The sequence below is a fragment of the Carcharhinus amblyrhynchos genome, chromosome 9 (assembly GCF_965287045.1).
Source record: "Carcharhinus amblyrhynchos chromosome 9, sCarAmb.v2.hapA, whole genome shotgun sequence".
Taxonomy (NCBI): domain Eukaryota; kingdom Metazoa; phylum Chordata; class Chondrichthyes; order Carcharhiniformes; family Carcharhinidae; genus Carcharhinus; species Carcharhinus amblyrhynchos.
The window spans coordinates 81,775,864-81,797,493 of NC_137332.1; the positions used below are offsets into that span (position 1 = coordinate 81,775,864).

General features: G+C 47.7%; 1 protein-coding gene across 4 annotated transcripts in view; it reads right to left on the reverse strand.

The window, feature by feature from the left end:
* Positions 1–1,172: 1,172 nt before the first annotated feature.
* LOC145348423 (pre-B-cell leukemia transcription factor 1-like) overlaps positions 1,173–21,630 on the reverse strand; it is a 337,479-nt gene continuing 317,021 nt past the window's right edge. For all 4 annotated transcript variants that reach the window (XM_080196641.1, XM_080196640.1, XM_080196637.1 and 1 more), the window contains one exon: positions 1,173–1,312. In XM_080196641.1, the coding sequence (XP_080052767.1) occupies positions 1,220–1,312 (93 nt within the window). In that variant the 3' untranslated portion in view covers positions 1,173–1,219. The remainder of the gene's footprint in view (positions 1,313–21,630) is intronic.

The following is a 21,630-nucleotide window of genomic DNA, read 5'->3' on the forward strand; positions in this document are numbered from 1 at the left end:
CCACTGATTCTCCTTGTTTCTGTGCTCAGACCTAAAATTCTCAGAATCCATCAGACTCCGGTTTTCAAATGTTATCCAACAGCCTCAACTGTATTTTTGGCAGGGAGGGTGGTCCAGATTTCCACATTCTTATTCTTGCTTGGGGGTGGGGGTGGGGGTGGGGGGGATGAGGGGGGTGAATACAAACCTCATCTGTGAACATTTATCCATGTAGTTCAACGCTTTGAGCTTCTCAACTAAACCAAGCAGCTTCTCGAGGTGTTTCTAAAGGATTACGCAGCCCCCCGGCCCTTTAGTGGGGCTTTGCTTTTGGCAAAATAGGATTACTGTTTCCTTTAGAGAGCCACTACTTGTGTTAATACTCAAACTGATGATGGCATCTGAGAGGTCAGGCAGATGCAGCATACAAACTAGCCCAAGCCGAGGGTTTGTAAAACAGAAAGCACCAAAAGGCCTAACACACATTAACCTTGGAAACGAGAAAATCAAATTCAGTATTAACCTGACCAGAAGTGTGCCTGGTAGGCAGGGGGTGGGGAAGGACTAATATCGTCACGCAATGTGGGATACACACGTATAATCAACTGAGGTATTTAAAAGGGAGATTATTCCTTGAAAGTTAATGGATACCATTGAAGAGAGAGGACCTGCAGCTAACAGGCCTGCAGCTGATGTGGTTCACAAAATGGTGGGGGGGTGAATTCTGCATTCTGCACTGGAGCTTTGCCTGATAGGCAACCACACACCAGGAGATGGCTAACACCCTGGGCTCACTCACTCAAGGATTCAATGTCGAGATAATGTATTTCCGTTGAGTAACCAAGATGCAAGTGCCTGACAGAAAAGAAATTTGGTTTGAGCAGGCTAGAGACTGGTACAAAGAGGTAGAGTGTGAGCGCTGTAATGCAAGGATAGGGCTTCCTTATTGGTCTCAGATGTAGTCATGATGAGGTAATTGTCCATTGGGAGAAGTGTGAAGATGTTTAAAGTTCCTGTCTTATCTCACAATGTTCACTTAGAGAGTGCATCTATACCCAGACAAAGAAAGACTGAACAAACTGTCCCAATTGGCCATCAAGCACTCACCAAAAATTAAAGAGAAAGCTGATTGGGTCGGTTCACCCCACCCCACCACCCCCCCTCCCCCCCCTCCCCTTGTCTGATTGGTCAGTGCAGAGTGAAAGCCCGTGGGCTGCCGGAATGCCCTGTTGCTAGGAGATCAGTTGGAAGTATCAGATTGGACACTTCCAGGTCCTTCTGTTGGTGACGTCACTGAAGATGGGGTAGTTGCATCCTGCCAACCTCCATTAGTCTGCGGAGAGAAAGAAATGGCTTGGAGCAAGGAATGAAGTGAGGACAATGCTGATTGACAATTATACTGACAAGGTCACTGAAACTCACGTTTACACATTTAAGCCGTTTGGAAACCACTTAAAACGTCTCTTTAAAAAGATGACTTTATGTCAGTGTTGGTGAATTAACTCTCCCCGTCCCACCCAAATGTCAGCATCAAGCAGAACTTTGAATCTTGTTTCACATTTCTCATGTCCCTGAACACCCAGTGAGGATGTGATGGCTGAAGTGTAGTTACTGAGAATGTAGGCCAATTTCTACACAGCAAGATCCCAGAAACAACAACAGGGTAATAAGGGAATCAGTCTTTTTGCCGTTTTAACACACCGGGGAGAGCACCCTCCCCAACATCACTCCTCCCGCCCATCCCACCCCGTCGGCCTCCAGCTCTTGTTCAGTGTGGTACTAAGGGAGCGCCCTGTGTGGGGAGGTGATGTCCAACAGCCCAGGGTTCTGTTTTCTTGATCAGATAGATACGAATAATTCCACAGCATGAAGCAACGAACCCCCGCCCCCCCCCGCAAAACTCTGCTGAAGCCCACATCTGCTCTTCAACCAATCCCAGTAAGCTGAACTAGTCATTTAGTTTCCACGGTCGTTTCTGGGATCTTGCTATGTTGCAATGAACTGTCACCCACTACAACAATATCAAACACCTGCATTTGTATAGCGCCTTTATTAGAATAAAAGCACGTAAGGCACTTTGCGGAGATATTATAAAACAACATTTCGTAATAAGCTACATCAGGCAATAATACAGCAAGTGGTCAAAAGCTTAGTCAAAGCGTAAGGTTCTAGGCAGTACTTTATAAGAGAGTGAGGGTCGAGAGGCAGAGAAGATTAGGGAAGGAATTCCAGAGTATTGGGTCTTTGGAGGCTGAAGATACAGCCTGCAACAGTGGGGTCATAGAATAGATAGACCATAGAGTCTCTACAGTACAGAAGGAGGCCTGCACCGACTCTCTGAGAACAATCCTGCCCAGGCCCTATTTCTGTAACCCCATGTATTTATCTGCTAATCCTCCTAACCTACACGTTTGGACATCAAGGAGCAATTTAGCACGGCCAATCCACCTAACCTACCTAATTTTGGACTGTGGGAGGAAACCGGAGCACGCGGAAGAAACCCATGCAGACACCAGGAGGACATGCAGACTCCATGCAGACAGTGACCCAAGCTGGGAATTGAACTCAGGTCCCTGGTGCTGTGCTAACTACTGCGCCGGATGATTGAAATAATTTCCCTGAATTGGAAAGAGTGATTGTGAAGGGTTCAGGACATGAGAAGGTTTTATTTTAAATCTCCCACTTTTCTCTTTCGACGCCCTTAATGAGGCACATTATCTCTGAGCTGGTAGGTCAAGCCCTTTGGCAGCATCTGCCCTTCCAATCAGATGTGCTCTTAGCCAACAACTTATTCTAAACAGGTTGAGCTCTTGCACCTCAGCCAGATTTTGCAACTTACATCTGGAGCTTGGGCAACATTGGTTGGTCAGAATCATAGAGAAACATGAGACACCCTCTCAACCATTCGAATAGTTAATGGATAATTTAATCCTAAAGGCCTACTGGCTAATCTCAGCCTGGTCTGCTCTTGAAGGGAGGAAAGAATAAAAGAGAGAATGAGAGAGAGAGAAAACCATCATCAAATCTGTTAGATTAATGCTATACAAACCCAACTGGTATCTCTTAGGTCCCTGCAGAGAAGAGCCCAGCACATGCCACCTAGTTCAGCATGAGTGGTGCTCTCACCTTTGATTTAAAGAGTTGAAAGTTCAAATCTTCTTGCTCACACCGTCATGCGCATAACCCTGGATGACACTCCCGCGCAGTGCTGAGGGAATGCTGCACAAACTGCCTGTTGTTCCAGGAGGGGCAACACTTGGTTGGTGCTTTGGCACATGCTGAGGTAATGACAGGCACGATATCAATGCAAGTCCGTCTTTCCCTTTGTGGGTTCCCAACCCTCTGGTAATGGAAATGTCAATGGGACAAAAGTGCCCAAGAATGAGCAATAAGAAATAGGACATTACTAATCCAGCTCATATACATTAGATCATGGATCATAGAATCCTACAGTGCAAAAGCCCATTAGGTCTTCACTGACCGCAATCCCACTCAGGCCCTATCCCTGCGACCCCATGCATTTACCCTGCTCATCCCTCCAACACTAAGGGGCAATTTAGCATGGCCCGCACATCTTTGGACTGTGGGAGGAAACTGGAGAACCCAGAGGAAGCCCACGCAGACATGAGGAGAATGTGCAAACTCCACACAGACAGTGACCTGAGCCAGGAATTGAACTCGGGTCCCTGGTGCTGTGAGGCATCAGTGCTAACTACAGTGCCACCATGCCATGAGAGACTCTTACTGCACTCTGACCATCTTTAATGTTGGAATATCAGATCATTCAAGCGTCTCACTGGTTACACGTGATCACTTGTACCCAATATTCGTAGCAACCTTTGTAATGCAGAGGAGCCGCTGCATTTGATGGTTTTGGTTGTGGGAGGAATGTTGTCCAGGACATGGCTTATTTTTCTGCCAATCTCATCACACGTGATTCCACCACCGCCAGCGTTTTTTTTTGCCTGCTCGTCCCGGTACTAAACTGACGTGCCAACCTCGATCATGTGCTTTGATTTCTGAGGTGAGGTTTGAACCCACGATCCTTCAAGGCAGGAGTAAGGCCCCCTTCCACCACTGAGCCAACCATGATGCTCTCGGGGATAGTCGTGCCAGCTGAGGTTGACATTTAAAGTCACGACCCCCAAGTGGGAACGTGGTGCCGATTTCCCCACCCACTGGCTTTTCACCCTGTTCACTGTCCCTTTAAAAATACTGAAACCAAACGGCTGAACGAGCAAGCCCTCTCCCAAAAGGTCATGACGGAACAACTCGGCAAAGAGGCTATTACTAAAAATTACTGCCTTCAAGATGGCAAGGTAAGTATAAGGGGCAGAAAGCAGAATCAATTTTGTGTCTGGAAAGCAGGCAGATTAAAGTGCGCTGGGGACATTAGTCCAAATTTAAATGCCATTAGCTGAGCAGCAGCAGAAAAGGCCTCTTGGCAGCCTCTCATTTGGAAGGCTGTTATTTGATAGTAAGTACTGCCCAATCCCTCTCACAATCCACACGAGCAGCACACAGACAGTCACAGCAAGAGGGGGGAACATTCCAATAACATGTCCTCTTGTTGAGAGGCTGCTTCCCTGTCAGTGCCCTAATTGCCCTCATTTCCTTCGGTTTTTCTTTTCCGCTGTTAAGGCTGTATAAAAATTCCCACTTTGCTTGTCATTGCAGCTGATAGACAGGATCAGAGGAATGTTTTACACCAGGATTGACAGTGGGGATTTGATGCCTCAGGGTTACCATCCTCGGTGAGATTCAGCCCCTTGCAGACTGAAGTCATTTAACCCTGTGAAACCCCACAAGACACACACTCACCCAGAGTCACACACACACACTCACCCAGAGTCACACACACACCCAGAGTCACACACTCACCCAGAGACACACACACACACTCACCCAGAGTCACACACTCACCCAGAGACACACACACACACTCACCCAGAGTCACACACTCACCCAGAGTCACACACACACACTCACCCAGAGTCACACACTCACCCAGAGTTACACACACACACTCACCCAGAGTCACACACACACCCAGAGTCACACACTCACCCAGAGACACACACACACACTCACCCAGAGACACACACACACACTCACCCAGAGTCACACACTCACCCAGAGACACACACAAACACACACACACACTCACCCAGAGACACACACACACACTCACCCAGAGTCACACACACACACTCACCCAGAGACACACACACATACCCAGAGTCACACACACACACTCACCCAGAGTCACACACACACCCAGAGTCACACACACACACTCACCCAGAGACACACACACATACCCAGAGTCACACACACACACTCACCCAGAGTCACACACACACCCAGAGTCACACACACACACTCACCCAGAGACACACACAAACACACACACACTCACCCAGAGACACACACAAACACACACACACACTCACCCAGAGACACACACAAACACACACACACACTCACCCAGAGTCACACACACACCCAGAGTCACACACACACACTCACCCAGAGACACACACATCTAGAGTCACACTTACCCAGAGACACACACACACCCAGAGATACATACCCAGAAACACACAGACTCATCTACAGACACACACACCCAGAGATACATACAAACACACACACACACATACACACCCAGAGTCACACACACTCAGAGATACACACAAACACACACACACACCTGAAACACACACAAATACGCACACACTCACCCAGACACACACACACACACACGTACACACCCAGAGCCGCACACATTCAGGGATACACACAAACACACACACACACTCACCTGAGACACACACAAATACGCACACACTCACCCAGACATACACACACACACACCCAGAGACACACACACGTAGAGATACACACACTCACCCAGAGACACACACACATACTCACTCACCCAGACACACACACACACACCCATAGACACACACACCCAGAGACACACGCACCTAAACACATACACACTCATCCAGAGACACACACACAGACACACATACATGCACACACAGTCACCCAGAGACACTCACACCCAGACATACACATACACACATCCCAAAACACATGCACACAAACACACACATAGGCACAAACCCATACACATACAGTAACAGTAGCCTGCTTTCATACAGCAGCAGCAAAGCTGGAAAAATATCTGGCCCCCTACCATGTATTTTACCACAAAACCAGGCCATTCAGTCCATCTGGTTGGTGACAGCATTCATGCTCCACATAAACTGCCTCCCGCCTTACTTCACCTTGCCAGCATGATCTTTTGCTCTTTTCTCCCTTAGGTAAGTGTCTGGCTTTCCCCTACATGAGACCGTGCTAATCAGTGAGGCCTAAGGCTGGAGGCACCTTGGAGAAGATGGGAGAAATATTTACAGAGGTGACTGGGGTCGCCAGAATGCGTTTAAGCTCTTTCCTCTCGAAAAGGCACGGCTGATAAGTGAACAAATTGAGCGGTAGAGTTGTTTGGGTGGCAGGGTTTCCCACCCCAGCTGACTGAAGGGTCAACTGCGGCAAGGGCAAGCGTAGGCCTCACCCATCCCAATGTAAAATTGCAGGCAAGTTGGGGTGGGCAGGAGAGTGATGGGAAGGCCACCCAGAAATTTTAACCTCCCCCTACCCCCCGGATCCATTAAAATCCTGCCTCTGGTCTTTAACAATGGGAAGGCCTTTGATCTGTTGGGTGTGGAGAAGCTTTTCTCCACTCGGGGCAAGAACCAAATAAATACGAAATAGTCGTGGATAAACCCAGAATGTTCAAATATGGATCTTGCTACCACATGGGGTGGTTGAGGTGAATAGCGGAGAGGCAGTAAAGGGAAGTGCATGAAGGAGAAAGGAATGGAAATATGTGGGTCAGAAGAACAAAGTATGGAGGAGGATGCGTGAAGTAAAAGCACTGAGATAGATCTATTTAGTTAATTCAGCCAGGTTCCAGCATCTGCAGTATTTTCATAGATCATAGAACACTACAGTGCAGAAAGAGGCCCTTCGGCCCATCGAGTCTGCACCGAACACAATCCCACCCAGGCCCTACCCCCACATCCCTACATATTATACCTACTAATCCCTCTAACCTATGCATCCCTGGACACTAAGGGGCAATTTCTTAGCATGGCCAATCAACCTAACCCGCACATCTTTGGACTGTGGGAGGAAACCGGAGTACCCAGAGGAAACCCACGCAGACACAAGGAGAACGTGCAAACTCCACACAGACAGCGACCCGAGCTGGGAATCGAACCCAGGACCCTGGAGCTTGACGCAGCAGTGCTAACCATTGTGCTAGCGTGCCACCCTTTTTTGCTTTTATCTATTTAGTTAAGATGCCAGTTCCTGTGCTCAGAGCAGCATGGCTATCACAGTGGGGACAATTTTGCCTTGGCTGGGTCTGGGAGCAACAACTGGATTTTCTAACCTTCAGGTGGGTATCTGCCTGCAGTCGGGGTTTCAGGATGAGGTGCCACCCTCAAGAGCTGTCAGCCCATCATAGGACCCGTGGTTCTTCACTCCCAGTAGCACCGCTGGGACTGCAGGTCCAGCTCTCATGGAGGAGGCCCCGGGAGTCAGATGAGCGCGCAGCGTTCATCAATCAGTCAGGTCCCAGCAAGGGCATGGAGGTGGTGGGGGTCTTCCAACATGGGGCAGCTCTTGCTGCTCCAGGGATCCCTCTGTAGGCCCCAGGATCCGTGATCAGGAGCATCCCCCGATGTCACCCTGAGCCCACAAAGGGGCCTCCCAGGTGATCTCCACACATGGCAAAGTGCCCACCCCCCAGCCGGCTAAACAAAAAACAGTGGCAATGAAAGGAGGACCTTAAGAGCCCTTTAATTAGTGACTTAAGGATTTAAATTAGGCTCCAGGCCAAAGGGCTGTCTGCCACCTCCTCGCTGCTGGTTAATGATTGGAAAATGATTTCCCAATGGCCTCTGGATTACTACTAGCCTGGTGACGACACCCGTACCCTCCCATCTCCCCTTGTCCCCTGTTTGATCTTCAGTACTGCAGGTGAGGAGAGCTCACCTCTAAAACTCATCAGGCGAAAGTGAGCAATACGAGACTTCTCGTGGGGCCTCTGGGGCCTGGTGGTTAAGGCTGGCAGGCTCGGATAGAAGATTAGGCCCTCCTACCTTGCAATAGCCAGAGCACTGAACTTCACAGGTTCCTCTGTCTACAGACAGGTGATTCACGACATGCTCACTCCATCAGCCAGTTCTGGGATGAGACTCTAACCGTGGAGCTGGGAATTGTTAATGAACAGCGGCCGATACCGGCGTGTTCCAGCTCTGATTAAATTGGGCTTTCACTTAACAAGAATTGACTGCACCGCTTGCAATTAAGACAGTGACAGGGAAGACAGTTACATCGAAGGCAGATGCTGAGCACAGTCTGTGGATGTCAGCCGCTTTCTATGCTGCTGTCATTTCTTGGAGGCAAAATTTAGTGTGTGTCGTTTTTTTTTTAATTCTTTAAACCAATTTGCAAAATGCTCATCCACTCAGTCATGTGGAGTGTCTGCGCTGCATGCACACTGACTGCTAAAGAAACAGGCTTTAAGGTGTGAGCTGGCTGACCACTGCAGACACATCAGTGGTCCCCAAGATAGAGAGTAACAATTGTCTGATGGCAAGTCAGGAGGTAGACAGGAGGTCAGAGCTCCACTGGTACCAGTTTAAAGTTTAAAAAGTTTATTAATCACAAGTAAGGCTTACATTAACATTGCAGTGAAGTTACTGTGCAATTCCCCTAGTCGCTACACTCTGGCGCCTATTCTAAACACTGTGCCACCATGCACAGGTTCTCCCAGGAAGGCAGTGGGGGCAGACAGTGTGGAGGTCACTGTAAACAGTGTAGACCTCGAGGCCAGCATAGTGGCACAGTGGTTAACACTGCTGCCTCACAGTGCCAGGGGCCTGGGTTCAATTCCGATCTTGGGTTTGTGTGGAGTTTGCACATTCTCTCTGTATCTGTGTGGGTTTCCTCCAGGTGCTCCGGTTTCCTCCCACAGTCCAAAGATTTGGAGGTTATGTACATTGGACATGGTAAATGAGCAAGGTAATAGGGATAGGGCAGAGGGGAGGGCCTTTCAGAGGCTTGGTGCAGACTCAGTGAGCCGAATGGCCTCTTGAAAGCTTGCTGTCATTATCAAGGAGCATGGAAAAGTCTCGGTCCAAGTTGACACAGTGTTTTGCAAGGAGCTTGGAGCCATCCATTCCAGAGTGGAAATAGTGGCCCATTCCATTTGAGCATTGTGGATCCAGCAATGATGCAACATCTGACAATTGGTGTCTCAGTTTCCACTACTGAACAAGCAGAAGCTACTCAGTGTGAAGCTCATACTGAGGGAATGAAATCTCAGCTTGCTGTCACACTGCCATCCCGGCGATGGCTAACAGTGCTGGGATGCTCACACCAGCAATCTGTGACCCAGCAGCTCACTGGGATGGCTGACCCCTTGGTGGGGGGGCAGGGTGGGGAAGGAGAGAGTAGGCAGTGGCTCCGTGGAGCATGAGCACACTCTCAGGATGACAGTATTCATCCTGCCACTTTTGCCGCTTCCCCAAAGCCCTTACAGTCACTGGTCAGCCAGCCCAGGCTGCAGGGTATCAGCCATGGCAAGGTGAAGCCTGGACACTAGGCCCAGGGCTGCTCTACACCTCCTGCCAGGCCCCCTGTAGCCTCCCCTAGTGAATGCCAGCAGCCAGGATGACTCAAACAGGTAAAGGCACCCAGAAGGCAAGCACTAAGGGAATTGTACAATGATGTCTGGTATGGAATATTGGATGGTTTGTTTGAAGCATTTATTTTGTGGTAGCTTTGATTTCAGTGTTATGGCCTAGAACCTGATGGACAGTAACAGAGGAAATGTCAGGGTGGGGTGGAGGGGAGGCGGAGAGGTACTCTTGATGAGGAGGGAGCTGAGGTTTCATTCATAGTGCAGTTCATTAAGCCAATCACAAACAATCCTGTGGAAAGGAGATGAGATGCTTCCTCTTTACCTCCTACTGCCCATGTGATTGGGTTCCATTGCCGTGGTCAGGTATGCCCTGCTAGGTGTTAAGATTTCCCTTGGTCCCCTCTCGCACCCTCACTGGGGAGTTTGCCGTCAGGCCCTGAGGAGCCGGGTGTACTAATCTGCTTATCGAGGCCCAGTACTCTCTGAGAGAGACTGGCTGGCAATCTCTGGGCTACCACTGGGTCCCAGATAGTTCTGGGGAAGCAGGTTAGCTAGGCCTCAAATTGATTGTGAATCCTGAACTGGGGGCCCAGGAGACCCCAGAGTCGCCAGAGCTGGTGCTGAGGGGGAATGGAAGAAGCTGGCACTTCAGCCTTGTCCAAGGGCCCAAAATCAAGATCGAGTCAAGATTTATTCACACAGGGCAGCTGTGGTGGAGGTTTAGAGTGTAACTGAGTCAGACAGATCCCATTTGGAGCCATTGAGGTTAATTCCCCCTCCATTAAGAGCAGGGAGTTATCACCCTCAGAAATAATAGTAGGAGGGATTACTGTTTAAAGGGCGAAAAGCTGCAGCATGCTACGGTGCAGAGGGACCTGGGGGTCCTTGTGCATGAGTCGCAAAAACCCAGCTTGCAGGTGCAGCAGGTGATCAAGAAGGCGAATGGGATGCTGGCCTTTATAGCGAGGGGGATAGAATATAAAAGCAGGGAGGTCTTGCTGCAACTGTACAGGGTGTTGGTGAGGCCGCAGCTGGAGTACTGTGTGCAGTTTTGGTCGCCGCACTTGCGCAAGGATATATTGGCCTTGGAGGGAGTGCAGAGGAGGTTCACTAGGCCGATACCGGAGATGAGGGGGTTGGCCTATGAGGAGAGATTGAAGAGACTGGGTCTGTACTCGTTGGAGTTTAGAAGGATGAGGGGGGATCTTATAGAGACGTATAAGATAATGAAGGGGATGGATAGGGTAGAGGTAGAGAGATTCTTCCCGCTTAGAAAGGATAGCAGGATTAGAGGGCACAGCCTCAAAATAAGGGGCGGGCAGTTTAGATCAGAGTTGAGGAGGAACTTCTTCACTCAAAGGGTGGTGAATCTCTGGAATTCTCTGCCCGTTGAAGTGGTGGAGGCTTCCTTGCTAAATATATTTAAGTCACGGGTAGACAGGTTTTTGACAGACAAGGGAATTAAGGGTTATGGGGAGAGGGCGGGAAAGTGGAACTGATCCACTTCAGATCAGCCATGATCTTATTGAATGGCGGGGCAGGCTCGAAGGGCTAGATGGCCTACTCCTGCTCCTATTCCTTATGTTCTTACATGATGGAGTATTCAGCAGACATGCTGCAGATCTCTTCCCACTAAGGGAAGGTAAAAGTGCTCAAACCATCAAACACATCAAAGTCCCGGATATCAGAGACCGATGAAGACTAAATTTGGAAATATGAAAACACAAAGGCTGTAATTTTACCAGCGTGCCCTGCCCTTCGATGGGCGGAGCGAGCCGGTAAAATCGCGTGAGAGCCGAGAAATTAGGATTGCGCCCAATTTCTCGCCTCTCACGATCTTACTGGCACCAGATAGCCGGCACGATCAGCCTCTTGCCCCTTTCCAGCAAGAGGCTGAATAAGTTTCTTTAAATATATTTAAATTCTCACTTCAAAGTGACGAGCGAACCTGAGAAGCAATCGTCCTGGCTCACTTGCCTTTGTGGGCTTGCCAGGAGAGGTTCGCTCCGATGAAGAAAGCACCAGGCCCCCACAAACAGTCGTGTTGGCTTTGCCGGTAGAACTGGAGGCCATTGAGCAACCCCCCCACCTGGGAGGTCAGGGGCAAGGGGGGAGTCCCAAGTACAGTGCCAGCCTGGTGACTTGACACTGCCTAGCAGGCACCTTGGCATTGTCCACAGGGCATCTTGGCATTGCCCACCAGGCAGTGTCGGGATGACCCCTGAAGGGGCAGGGCCAGGCCAGGCTTGGGTGGCCCGATCGGGTGTGGGGGGCCCACTGCCACCTGCAGTTGTGACCGGTGGGAGTTGGAGTGGGGGACCCACCGTTGCTCTGCAAGTGATCGGTATGTAGAGGGAGGGGGCGCTCGCTGCCACTCTGCTGGAGATCAGTGGGAGTGGGGTGGCAGAGGTGTAATCAGTTTGGGCAGTGGATGGGGGATTGGGGCAGCAGGGGTGATATTTCCGGGTAGTGTGGGGCCTGTGATCAGCCGCAGGTCCGCATGATAGCTGGGAGGGGGGGGTGGGAGTTGTTGTGGCTATCTTCAGCAGCAGAGGCCTGACAGATCTCTCTCAGAGCTATCAGGCCTCTGCTGTTGCAATTGTGCACATGCAGCCACAGAGGTCTGCACAAATCCTCACTCTAGAGCAAGCGATTTAAGCCCCCGCCCACTCCATCTAGTGGCAGGAAATGGTCTAGCCCATTTTTTCATAGTCTCATTGCATAAATTTTGGAGTAAAGACTCGCCCATAAACTCTCCCATGTTTGTGCTAGCTGGACACTTAGAATTTTTCTCATAAAATCGCCCCCTTGGAATTTTCAAGAGTCTCTCTGAATAATCAGATAAGTTATTGTGATCCCAAAATTCTCAAGCGCAACTGTCCCATCTGAAATGCAAAGTGTGGACCAGACTCACCCATCAGAAGGGGTCAAAGGTTAAATCCCATCTGCTGCTGTCCAGTATTCTAACCATGTCTCAATTTGTGACTGAACATCATCTCTACCCACTAGGTAGCTGCTCACTCAGCAGCAATGATGGACTTCCTCCAGTGGATAGGTCTGGAATGATTGGACCTACCTCACTGAATCTATCTGAGGAAGGATTTTCTTTCAGTGGAGGGAGTGCAGCAAACGTTTATCAAGCTGATTGCTGGGATGAAGGACTATCATATGAGAAGAGGCTAGGTCTTTAGTTCAGGCAAGCATCATGATTGGTGCTGGCTTGGTGGGCCAAAGGGTCTGTCCTATTATGCACTGTCCTTTGTTCTTCTTAGTTCTTTATATTCATTGGAGTTTAGAAGAACATAGAACATAGAACCCTACGGTACAAACAGGCCCTTCGGCCCATAAGTTGCACCGATCATATCCACACCTACCAGGCCTAACTATAACTCTCAATCCCATTAAACCCCATATACTCATCCAGAAGTCTCTTAAAAGACTCCAACGAGTTCGCCTCTACCACCACCGAAGGCAGCCGATTCCATTCACTCACCACCCTCTGAGTGAAAAACTTACCCCTGACATCTCCTCTGTACCTGCTCCCCAGCACTTAAACCTGTGTCCTCCCGTAGCGACCATTTCAGCCCGGGGAAATAGCCTCTGAGAATCCACTCTATCTATTCCTCTCAACATCTTATAAACCTCTATCAGGTCGCCTCTCAACCTTCGTCTCTCCAGGGAGAAAAGACCTAGCTCCCTCAACCTATCTTCATAAGGCATGCCTCCCAATCCAGGCAACGTCCTTGTAAATCTCCTCTGCACCCTTTCAATAGCTTCCACGTCCTTCCTGTAGTGAGGTGACCAGAACTGCGCACAGTAGTTGGGGGCATCTCACAGAAGCTTATAAAATTCGAACAGGGTTAGAAAGGGTAGATTCAGAAAGAATGTTTCCAATAATGGGGGAGTCCAGAACTAGGGGTCAAAGTTTGAGGATAAGGGGTAAACCTTTTAGAACTGAGGGGAGGAGAAATTTCTTCACCCAGAGGGTGGTGAAAGCGTGGAATTCACTACCGCAGGATGTAATTGAGGCCAAAATGTTGTCTGATTTCAGGAAGAAATTACATATAACTGTTGGGGCTAAAGGAATAAAGAGATATGGAGGCAAGGTGGAATCAGGACATTAAATTTGATGATTAGCCATGATTAAAATGAATAGCAGAGCAGGCTCGAAGGGCTGAATGGCCTAGTCCTGCTTCCATTTTCTTTGTTTCTATGAACTCGCAAGCAGGGTCTGCTCAGGGCCACACACCCCCTCCCCCCTCCCAGAGACAGTCACTGCACCTCTTACATGTATTAAGGCCCATTATCTCAACTGGCAAAAGTAATTCCACATGGGTGTGTGTAACATTGGCTGGGCTAGTGCCATAGCAGCTAGCTCATTTCAGGGGCCTGCATCGGAACGGTCATGTGACCCAATCATCCAATGGGGAATGAGTGTGGCGGCCTCTGGGCAGAGACCGCCACACTCATTGCGGGCCACGCTTTTGCAGCCAGTTTGATTCGAGAGCTGAGAATGAACACGTCCATTTAATTGCTCTGTAAATAATTATAAATAGTAATCAGCTATTGTTAGCTAAATGGCAGTCGCCAGTTATTGCATTTACTACATTGGCAATGAGGAAAACAACAGCAACTCAGATTGCAATGAAAAATTTGGAGGAAAGTTAATTTTTACAAGAATTGCAGAACAAGATCCTGACTCTAGTGAGTAATAGACAACGCTCTGCACAAATGTCACTGATAGCTGTGTCGGGCCAAGGATTGGGTTTAATGGGGCATGACTGGCTGCAGTTAAAGTAGCTGCAATTTTTTCAAATATAAAGGAGGGAGGCCTAGATGAAGTTATCAGAAAGTGCCAGAAGTGTTCCAGGAGGAGCTGGGAAAGATCAAAGGATTGCAAGCAAAATTCATGTTCTTCCGGAAGACACCCCGAGATTTTTAGAGCGAGACCTGTGCCTTGTGCGTTTGTAGTGAAGATAGAATCAGAGCTAAAAGGAAGAGTTGGGCATCATTAGGCCCGAACAGTTTTCAGAATAGGCAGCATCCATTGTACCAGTAGTTAAACCAGACTAGAACATCTGTACGTGCGGGGACTACAACCTGATGATGAACCAGACTGTGAAACTTGATAGGTACCTCATCCCCAAAATAGAGGATCTGAATGCAAAGTTGGCTGGGGGCATCTGATATAATACCAAATTGGACATGAGCCACACTTACCAGCAGATAGAACTGAACAATGCATCAAGAGAATACGTCCCAATAATTACTTGTAAGCTATACCAGTACATATATCTACTATCCAGGGTTTCACCGGCTTGCATCATCTTCCAGCCAATTATGGACAGTTTGTTGCAGGGTTTATTTTAATAATAGAACCCACCAAAGAGGAACATATGGCCAATTTGGAAAAAGTTTTGAAGAGAGTTCAGGAGAAAAGGAGAAAAGTACACCTTCCAAGCAAATGAGTTGGCTTATCTTCGTTATCGGGTGGACACTTGGGGTTACACCCAATGGAGGAAAAAGCGATTAAGGAGGCACAGGCTCCAAGGAACACCTCAGAACTCAGATTCTTCCTTGGGATGGTCAACTATTATGGGCAGGGCAGGTCCTCCCGCAGTTAAAGAAACACCAGGGATGGCATTGGAAAATGCCATAGAAAGAGAAGTTAAGCAGGCTTTTCAATTTTTAAGTTCATTAGTGCATCTTAACCCCTCTAAGAAAATAATACTTCCATATGATGCATCATCATATGGGGTTGAGGCTGATTTATCTCACACAATGGCTGACAGATCCAAGAGACCCATCGGATCTTTATCAAGAACCCTGTCAGATGTGGAAAGAGAATGCTTGCAGGTAGAAAAGAAAGGCCTTGCTGTTATCTATGGCATCAGGAGGTTCCATCAGTACACATACGGAGACATTTTACTATCATCACAGACCACAAGACACTTTTAGGGTTTTTCATGGAAGACGAAGTAGTTCCACCAATTGCTTCTTCTAGAATACAATGAAGGGCACTATTCTTACCGCCCATAATATATCTTCGAATATCGACCAGGGACTCACATAGCCGATGCAGATGCTATAAGTCGTCTTTTGTTACCAGAAAACATGCCACTCCCTCAAGTATCGCAAGAGATTGTAATGGCTTGAAACATCCTGAACTCTTTACCTCTAACGGCGCAACAAATTATTTACTGGACTAATAGAGACTCACTGTTATCAATACTGCATGGATGGTAGAATGAGAGAGCTTCAGAGGACATGAAGCCTTATCAGTTTCAGATGTATGAGCTCAGTTGTAAGGATGGTGTCATCCCTTGGGGAGCATTCTTGGCCATCCCCAAACCAGGAAGAGAGTTATTGCTTGAAAAATATTATAGTGTCCATCCAGGCATATCAAAGATGAAAATTGTTAGTGAGAAGCTACATTTGGTGACCTGGTGTTGATGCTAATATAGAAAAGATGGTAATGTGACCAGTGCCGGTTACAACAGAAGTTATCAGCCACCACTCCCTTGCATCATTGGGAATGGCCAGGAGTGAGAGTTCATGTTGATTATGTTGACCCAATTGTAGGTTCGATGTTCGTTTTTCTACTAGACACCCATTTGAAATGGATGGGGGTATTTGAAATCAGTCCACAACTTCATAAGCCACATTTGAGAAACTGCACCAATGTTTTGCCAGCCATGTTGCACCAGAAGAGCTGGTCTCAGACAACAGAACGGCATTCACAAGTGCTGAATTCCTGACGGGTTCAAAACATTTAGTGGAGTTAAGCCTATCTGAGCTGCACCATATTACCCCACCAGCTAACCCCCTCCCTCCCCCCCAATCCAACGCGCTGGCTAAGCGTGCGATTCAGACTTTCAAGGTTGGTATGGAAAAACAATCACCTGTATCACTAAAAACTAAGATAGCACAATTCCTGTTAGCTTATAGAACTGAGCCATGTTCCACTGCCGGAATATAGGCCAGCACTCAAGGACCAGGTTGAGCCGCGTAACTCTGAATTTGGTGAGGAAGGTAGAGACAAGGCAGAGTTGTCAAAAAAGGAAATGTGATTTGTCGAAACACCAGAGAGCATTTGAGATGGACGATACAGTCTTTGTGAAGAATTTTGGAAGCAGACCAAGGAGCTGTCGTGGCCAGGATGGGGCCACTGTCCTGTGAAGGGAAAGTACAGGACAAGTTAGTGAAGAAATATGCGGCTGATTTGGGGCAGTGGGTACCGTCCCATGAGCCAGAGTCACTGCCTGATCCAGTTGTGCCAGCAGGTAGTGTTGTCCAAGGAGTGAAGTGGCTGATCAGCCAATGGCGGGCCAAAGTGCTGCTCCCAATGAAGCTGAGGAAATAGTGGAAAGTGATGCGCTGGGACCAGACGAAAGTGCCAGTGAAGCAAGTCCAACCAAAACTCTCTCTACAGTTGAATCTCAACCAGTTGAGTTATGTCACTACCAGAGAAAAAGAGAATCTCTTGACAGACTATTTTAACACTGTTCATTATTACTATTCTTTTAAAAATTGTATACGTTATTAATGTACTGTGTAATAAGGGATTTAAAGAGGGAAGGATGTCATAACTAACCCCTTTAAGTGGCATGCAGTGGAAGTCATGTGAGTTGATCACCCAATAGGGAACAAATGCAAGGATCTCAGGGTAAAGTGTGGGCTTTAGCAGACAGATTGACCCTAGAGCTGAGAACGAACACATAGATTGTGACAGTCTTCAAACAACTGTAAACACTACAGATCCTTAGACAGCACATTCCAAACCCACAACCACTTTCATCTAGAAGGAGAAAGCCAGCAGATACCTGGGAACACCACCGCCTGCAAGTTCCCCTCCAAACCACTCGCCATCCTGACTTGGAAATACATTCCTTCACTGTCTCTGGGTCAAAATCCTGGAACTCTCTCCCTAACAGCACTGTGGGCGCGCCTTCACCATAGAGACTGCAGTGGTTCAAGAAGGCGACTCACTGTCACCTTATCAAGGTCAACTAGGGATGGGAATAAATGCTGGCCAAGTTAGCAACAGTAACCTTTTAGTGCGTTTACTGCAGTCCAATGCCGGCATTTCCACATCCTAGTTAGCAACGCCAATGTCCCATGAATTAATTTTAAAAAGTCATTAACCTGTTGCTGTTTGTTAACTAACTGTTGGTTGCCAATTATTGCATTTACTCATCGGTGAAAGGAAGAGATGGGAAGTCATCGAAGAGGAGAGATAGAGTGAAGGGCAAGGAATAAAAGCAACTGATTGCACCTTTATTCAGCAACAGAGTAGTGTCAAATGACACTAATACTGAATCTTAGCAAAACTCTGAAATTAGGATCTTGTCTCCAACACAGTAAACGATGTAGATATGTGGGGCCAGAGTAGATTATCAGAAAGAACAATGGCAAACACCTGGCAGGGGACAACACTCTCTGACCATGGCTAACAAGAGAAGTTAAAGATTGGAACAAAAACCGCTGCAAATATCCAGGAGGCAGAGAAACAGGTAAGGTTCCAGGTTGATTCTTTTTAATAAGTTGAAGGTAAGAATTAGTTTAAAGGGAGAGATCAAAAAGAGCGGGAAGCCTGAGGATTGAAAGGGTTTGAGAATCCCAGCAAAGGATGACAAAGAGAAACCTAAAAACAGACTGTAAAACCTTTGAAAGGTATGAAGGAATGAAGAGGTTAGTGAGAGTAAGCACGGGCCCAATACAGGCAGGGAAATGATAATGTGGGGTAAGAAAATGGCAGCCGTTAAATGAATACATTGGGCTGATTCTCCCTGGATGGCCTCAATTCTGGGTCAGCCACCCAGAAGTGGCTGTGAAGTGATGTCTGTTGTAACCTTTCCAAAAACAGTCAGTTAAGACATTTAGAAGCCCTGTCCAATGAAGAATTGGGTTGGGGAAATGGAGGACCCAATGAGAGCCCTCCCCTATACAACACCCCCCTCCAATCGGTGTCTGGCTGACAGACTCACCGGGAGAGGTGAGCAGCAGTGAGGCAGCTAGGAGACTCTGACTGAGCAGAAAATGGAGGCAGTCTCCTCAGGACAAGCAGAAACTCCAGCCAGGCCATGGCTGTCAGACCATCAGCGTGGAGGGAGCTGTTGCTGTGGTCATCTCATCCGAGTCGGGCCTGTACTGGAGGTATGTGGACCCCACCCCTTCTACCAGCTGAAGGCTTCTTCAAATTTCCATCGGCCTCCCATCTCAGGGAGGGTGCTGTTCTGACAGCATGAAGATCCCGACAACATCCTCGTCCTGCCCTCCCCATCCCCCCAGTGGGCCTGAATTGATCTCATTGACTAGGGCAGCACGGTAGCACAGTGGTTAGCACTGCTGCTTCACAGCTTCAGGGACCTGGGTTCGATTCCCGGCTCAGGTCACTGTCTGTGTGGAGTTTGCACATTCTCCTCGTGTCTGCTTGGGTTTCCTCCGGGTGCTCCGGTTTCCTCCCACAGTCCAAAGATGTGCAGATTAGGTTGCTTGACTACGCTAAAATTGCCCCTTAGTGTCCTAAAATGCTTAGGTTAGAAAGATTAGTGAGTAAATATGTAGGGATATGGGGGTAGGGCCTGGGTGGGATTGTGGTCGGTGCTGAATCGTTGGGCTGAAGGGCCTCATTCTGCACTGTAGGGTTCTATGATTCTAGCTGCCATTGCTGGATAAGTCACTGGTATAATGGTGGCCCTGCCTCCAGCAAGAGTAGCTTGAGCAGGAATACACTACTTCTAGAATTTCTACCTGGTTTGACATCCAGACCCACCAGGAGCCAGGAAAATTCAGTCCTTTGTTTCTAAGAACATTAGAACATAAGAAAAAGGAGCAGGAGTAGGCCATCTAGCCCTTCGAGCCTGCCCCGCCATTCAATAAGATCATGGCTGATCTGAAGTGGATCAGTTCCACTTTCCCGCTTTCTCCCCATAACCTTTAATTCCCTTGTCTGACAAAAACCTATCTACCCGTGACTTAAATATATTTAGTGAGGTAGCCTCCACCACTTCAACGGGCAGAGAATTCCAGAGATTCACCACCCTTTGAGTGAAGAAGTTCCTCCTTAACTCTGACCTAAACTGCTCCCCCCCCACTTATCTTGAGGCTGTGCCCTCTAGTCCTGCTGTCCTTTCTAAGCGGGAAGAATCTCTCTACCTCCACCCTATCCATCCCCTTCATCATCTTATACGTCTCTATAAGATCCCCCCTCATCCTTCTAAACTCCAACGAGTACAGACCCAGTCTATTTAGTCTCTTTCTGTTTTAATGCAAAAGAGACATTAAACATTCTTGATACAATGGGAAACCAGGAGTTAATTAAATATTAATTGAGTTTGATTGCAGGCACGTGGCGGGCATGGGGTTTCGCTCGATTGCAGATGAAGAGACACCTATTAAAACTGTTGAGTGGTTGGGTTAGGAGATATGTGCTTGTAATGTTTCACACTGTAAATAAATGTAAGACTGAATAAAGATTGACTCTAGTATCATTTTTCACTAATTAGCTTTCCAAGGATTTAGAGAAAATGGCACTCTTCAAAAGATCATAAGGAATAGGAGCACGAGTAAGCCATTCGGCCCATCAAGCTTGCTCCACCAATCAATGGGTTCATGGCTGATCTGATTGTTGCCTAAATCACGCCTATCCCATCTGCTGTTTCGACTCCCATGTTAATCAAGAACCTGCTGCACCCAACCTCAAATATATTCAACGACACAGCTCTCTGCGGAAGAGTATTCTAAAGACACATGACCCACTGAAAGAAACAATTCCCTCTCATCTCCATCTTAAATGGGAGACCCTTATTTTTAGACTGTGTTCCTTAGTTCTAGATTTGTCTAGAGGGGAAACAACCTCTCAGCATCTCCCCTGTCAAGCCCCCCCAGAATCTGATGTTTCAATGAGATCACCTCTCATTCTTCTAACAGGCCCAACCTGTTCAACCTGTCTCTGTAAGGCAAACTCATTATCCCAGAGATCAGCAAAGTGAACTTTCTCTGAACTGCCTCCAATGCAATTATATCCTGCCTTATGTAAAGAAAGCAAAACTGCACATAAGCCTACCAGATTTGGTCTCATTAAGACCTGATAAATCAGTAGCAAGACTCCCGCACTGTTATACTCCATTACCCTTGTAATAAAGGTCAACATTTCATTTTGCCGTCTACTCATTTGCTTGCCTATGTACTAACTACTGTCTGATTCAGATCCCTTTGTATTTCCTGCAGTCTCTCTCTATTTAAATAATCTCCTGCTTTTCTATTCTTCCTGTCAAAGTGGACAACCATATATTCCCCACATTATACTCCACCTGACACTAAAATAGAGCTATTAGAGGTAGTTAAAAAAGTGACTGGAGAAAGTGATGGGCCTAATAGCTGACAACTCCTCAGGACCAGATGTCCAACATCTTTAGGCTTTAAATGAGGGAGCTGCAGCGATAGTGGATGTATTGGCAAAGATCTTCCAGCATTCCATAGGTTCTGGAACATTCCCTTTGGATTGAAAGCAAACATAACCTCACTGTTCAAGAAAGATGGGAGGTCATTCAATCTTTCCTCATCACTAAAACTCTACGATGGGACTGGTGAGGCTTTGGCTGGCCTATCCACCATGGGCACAATTGAAGCCCTTAAGTAGTCAATTAATGACCAGGTGGGGAGACGATGGCCTAGTAGTATTATCGCTAAACCATTAATCCAGAAACTCAGTTAATGTTCTGGGAACCAGGGTTCGAATCCTGCCACAGCAGATGGTGGAATTTGAATTCAATAAAAAACATGCAGAATTAAGAATCTGCTGATGACCATGAAACCAGTGTCAATTGTCCAAAAAACTAATGTCCTTTAGGAAAGGAAATCTGCTGGCCTTTTTTGGTCTGGCCTATACGTGACTTTAGAACCACAGTGGTTGACCCTCA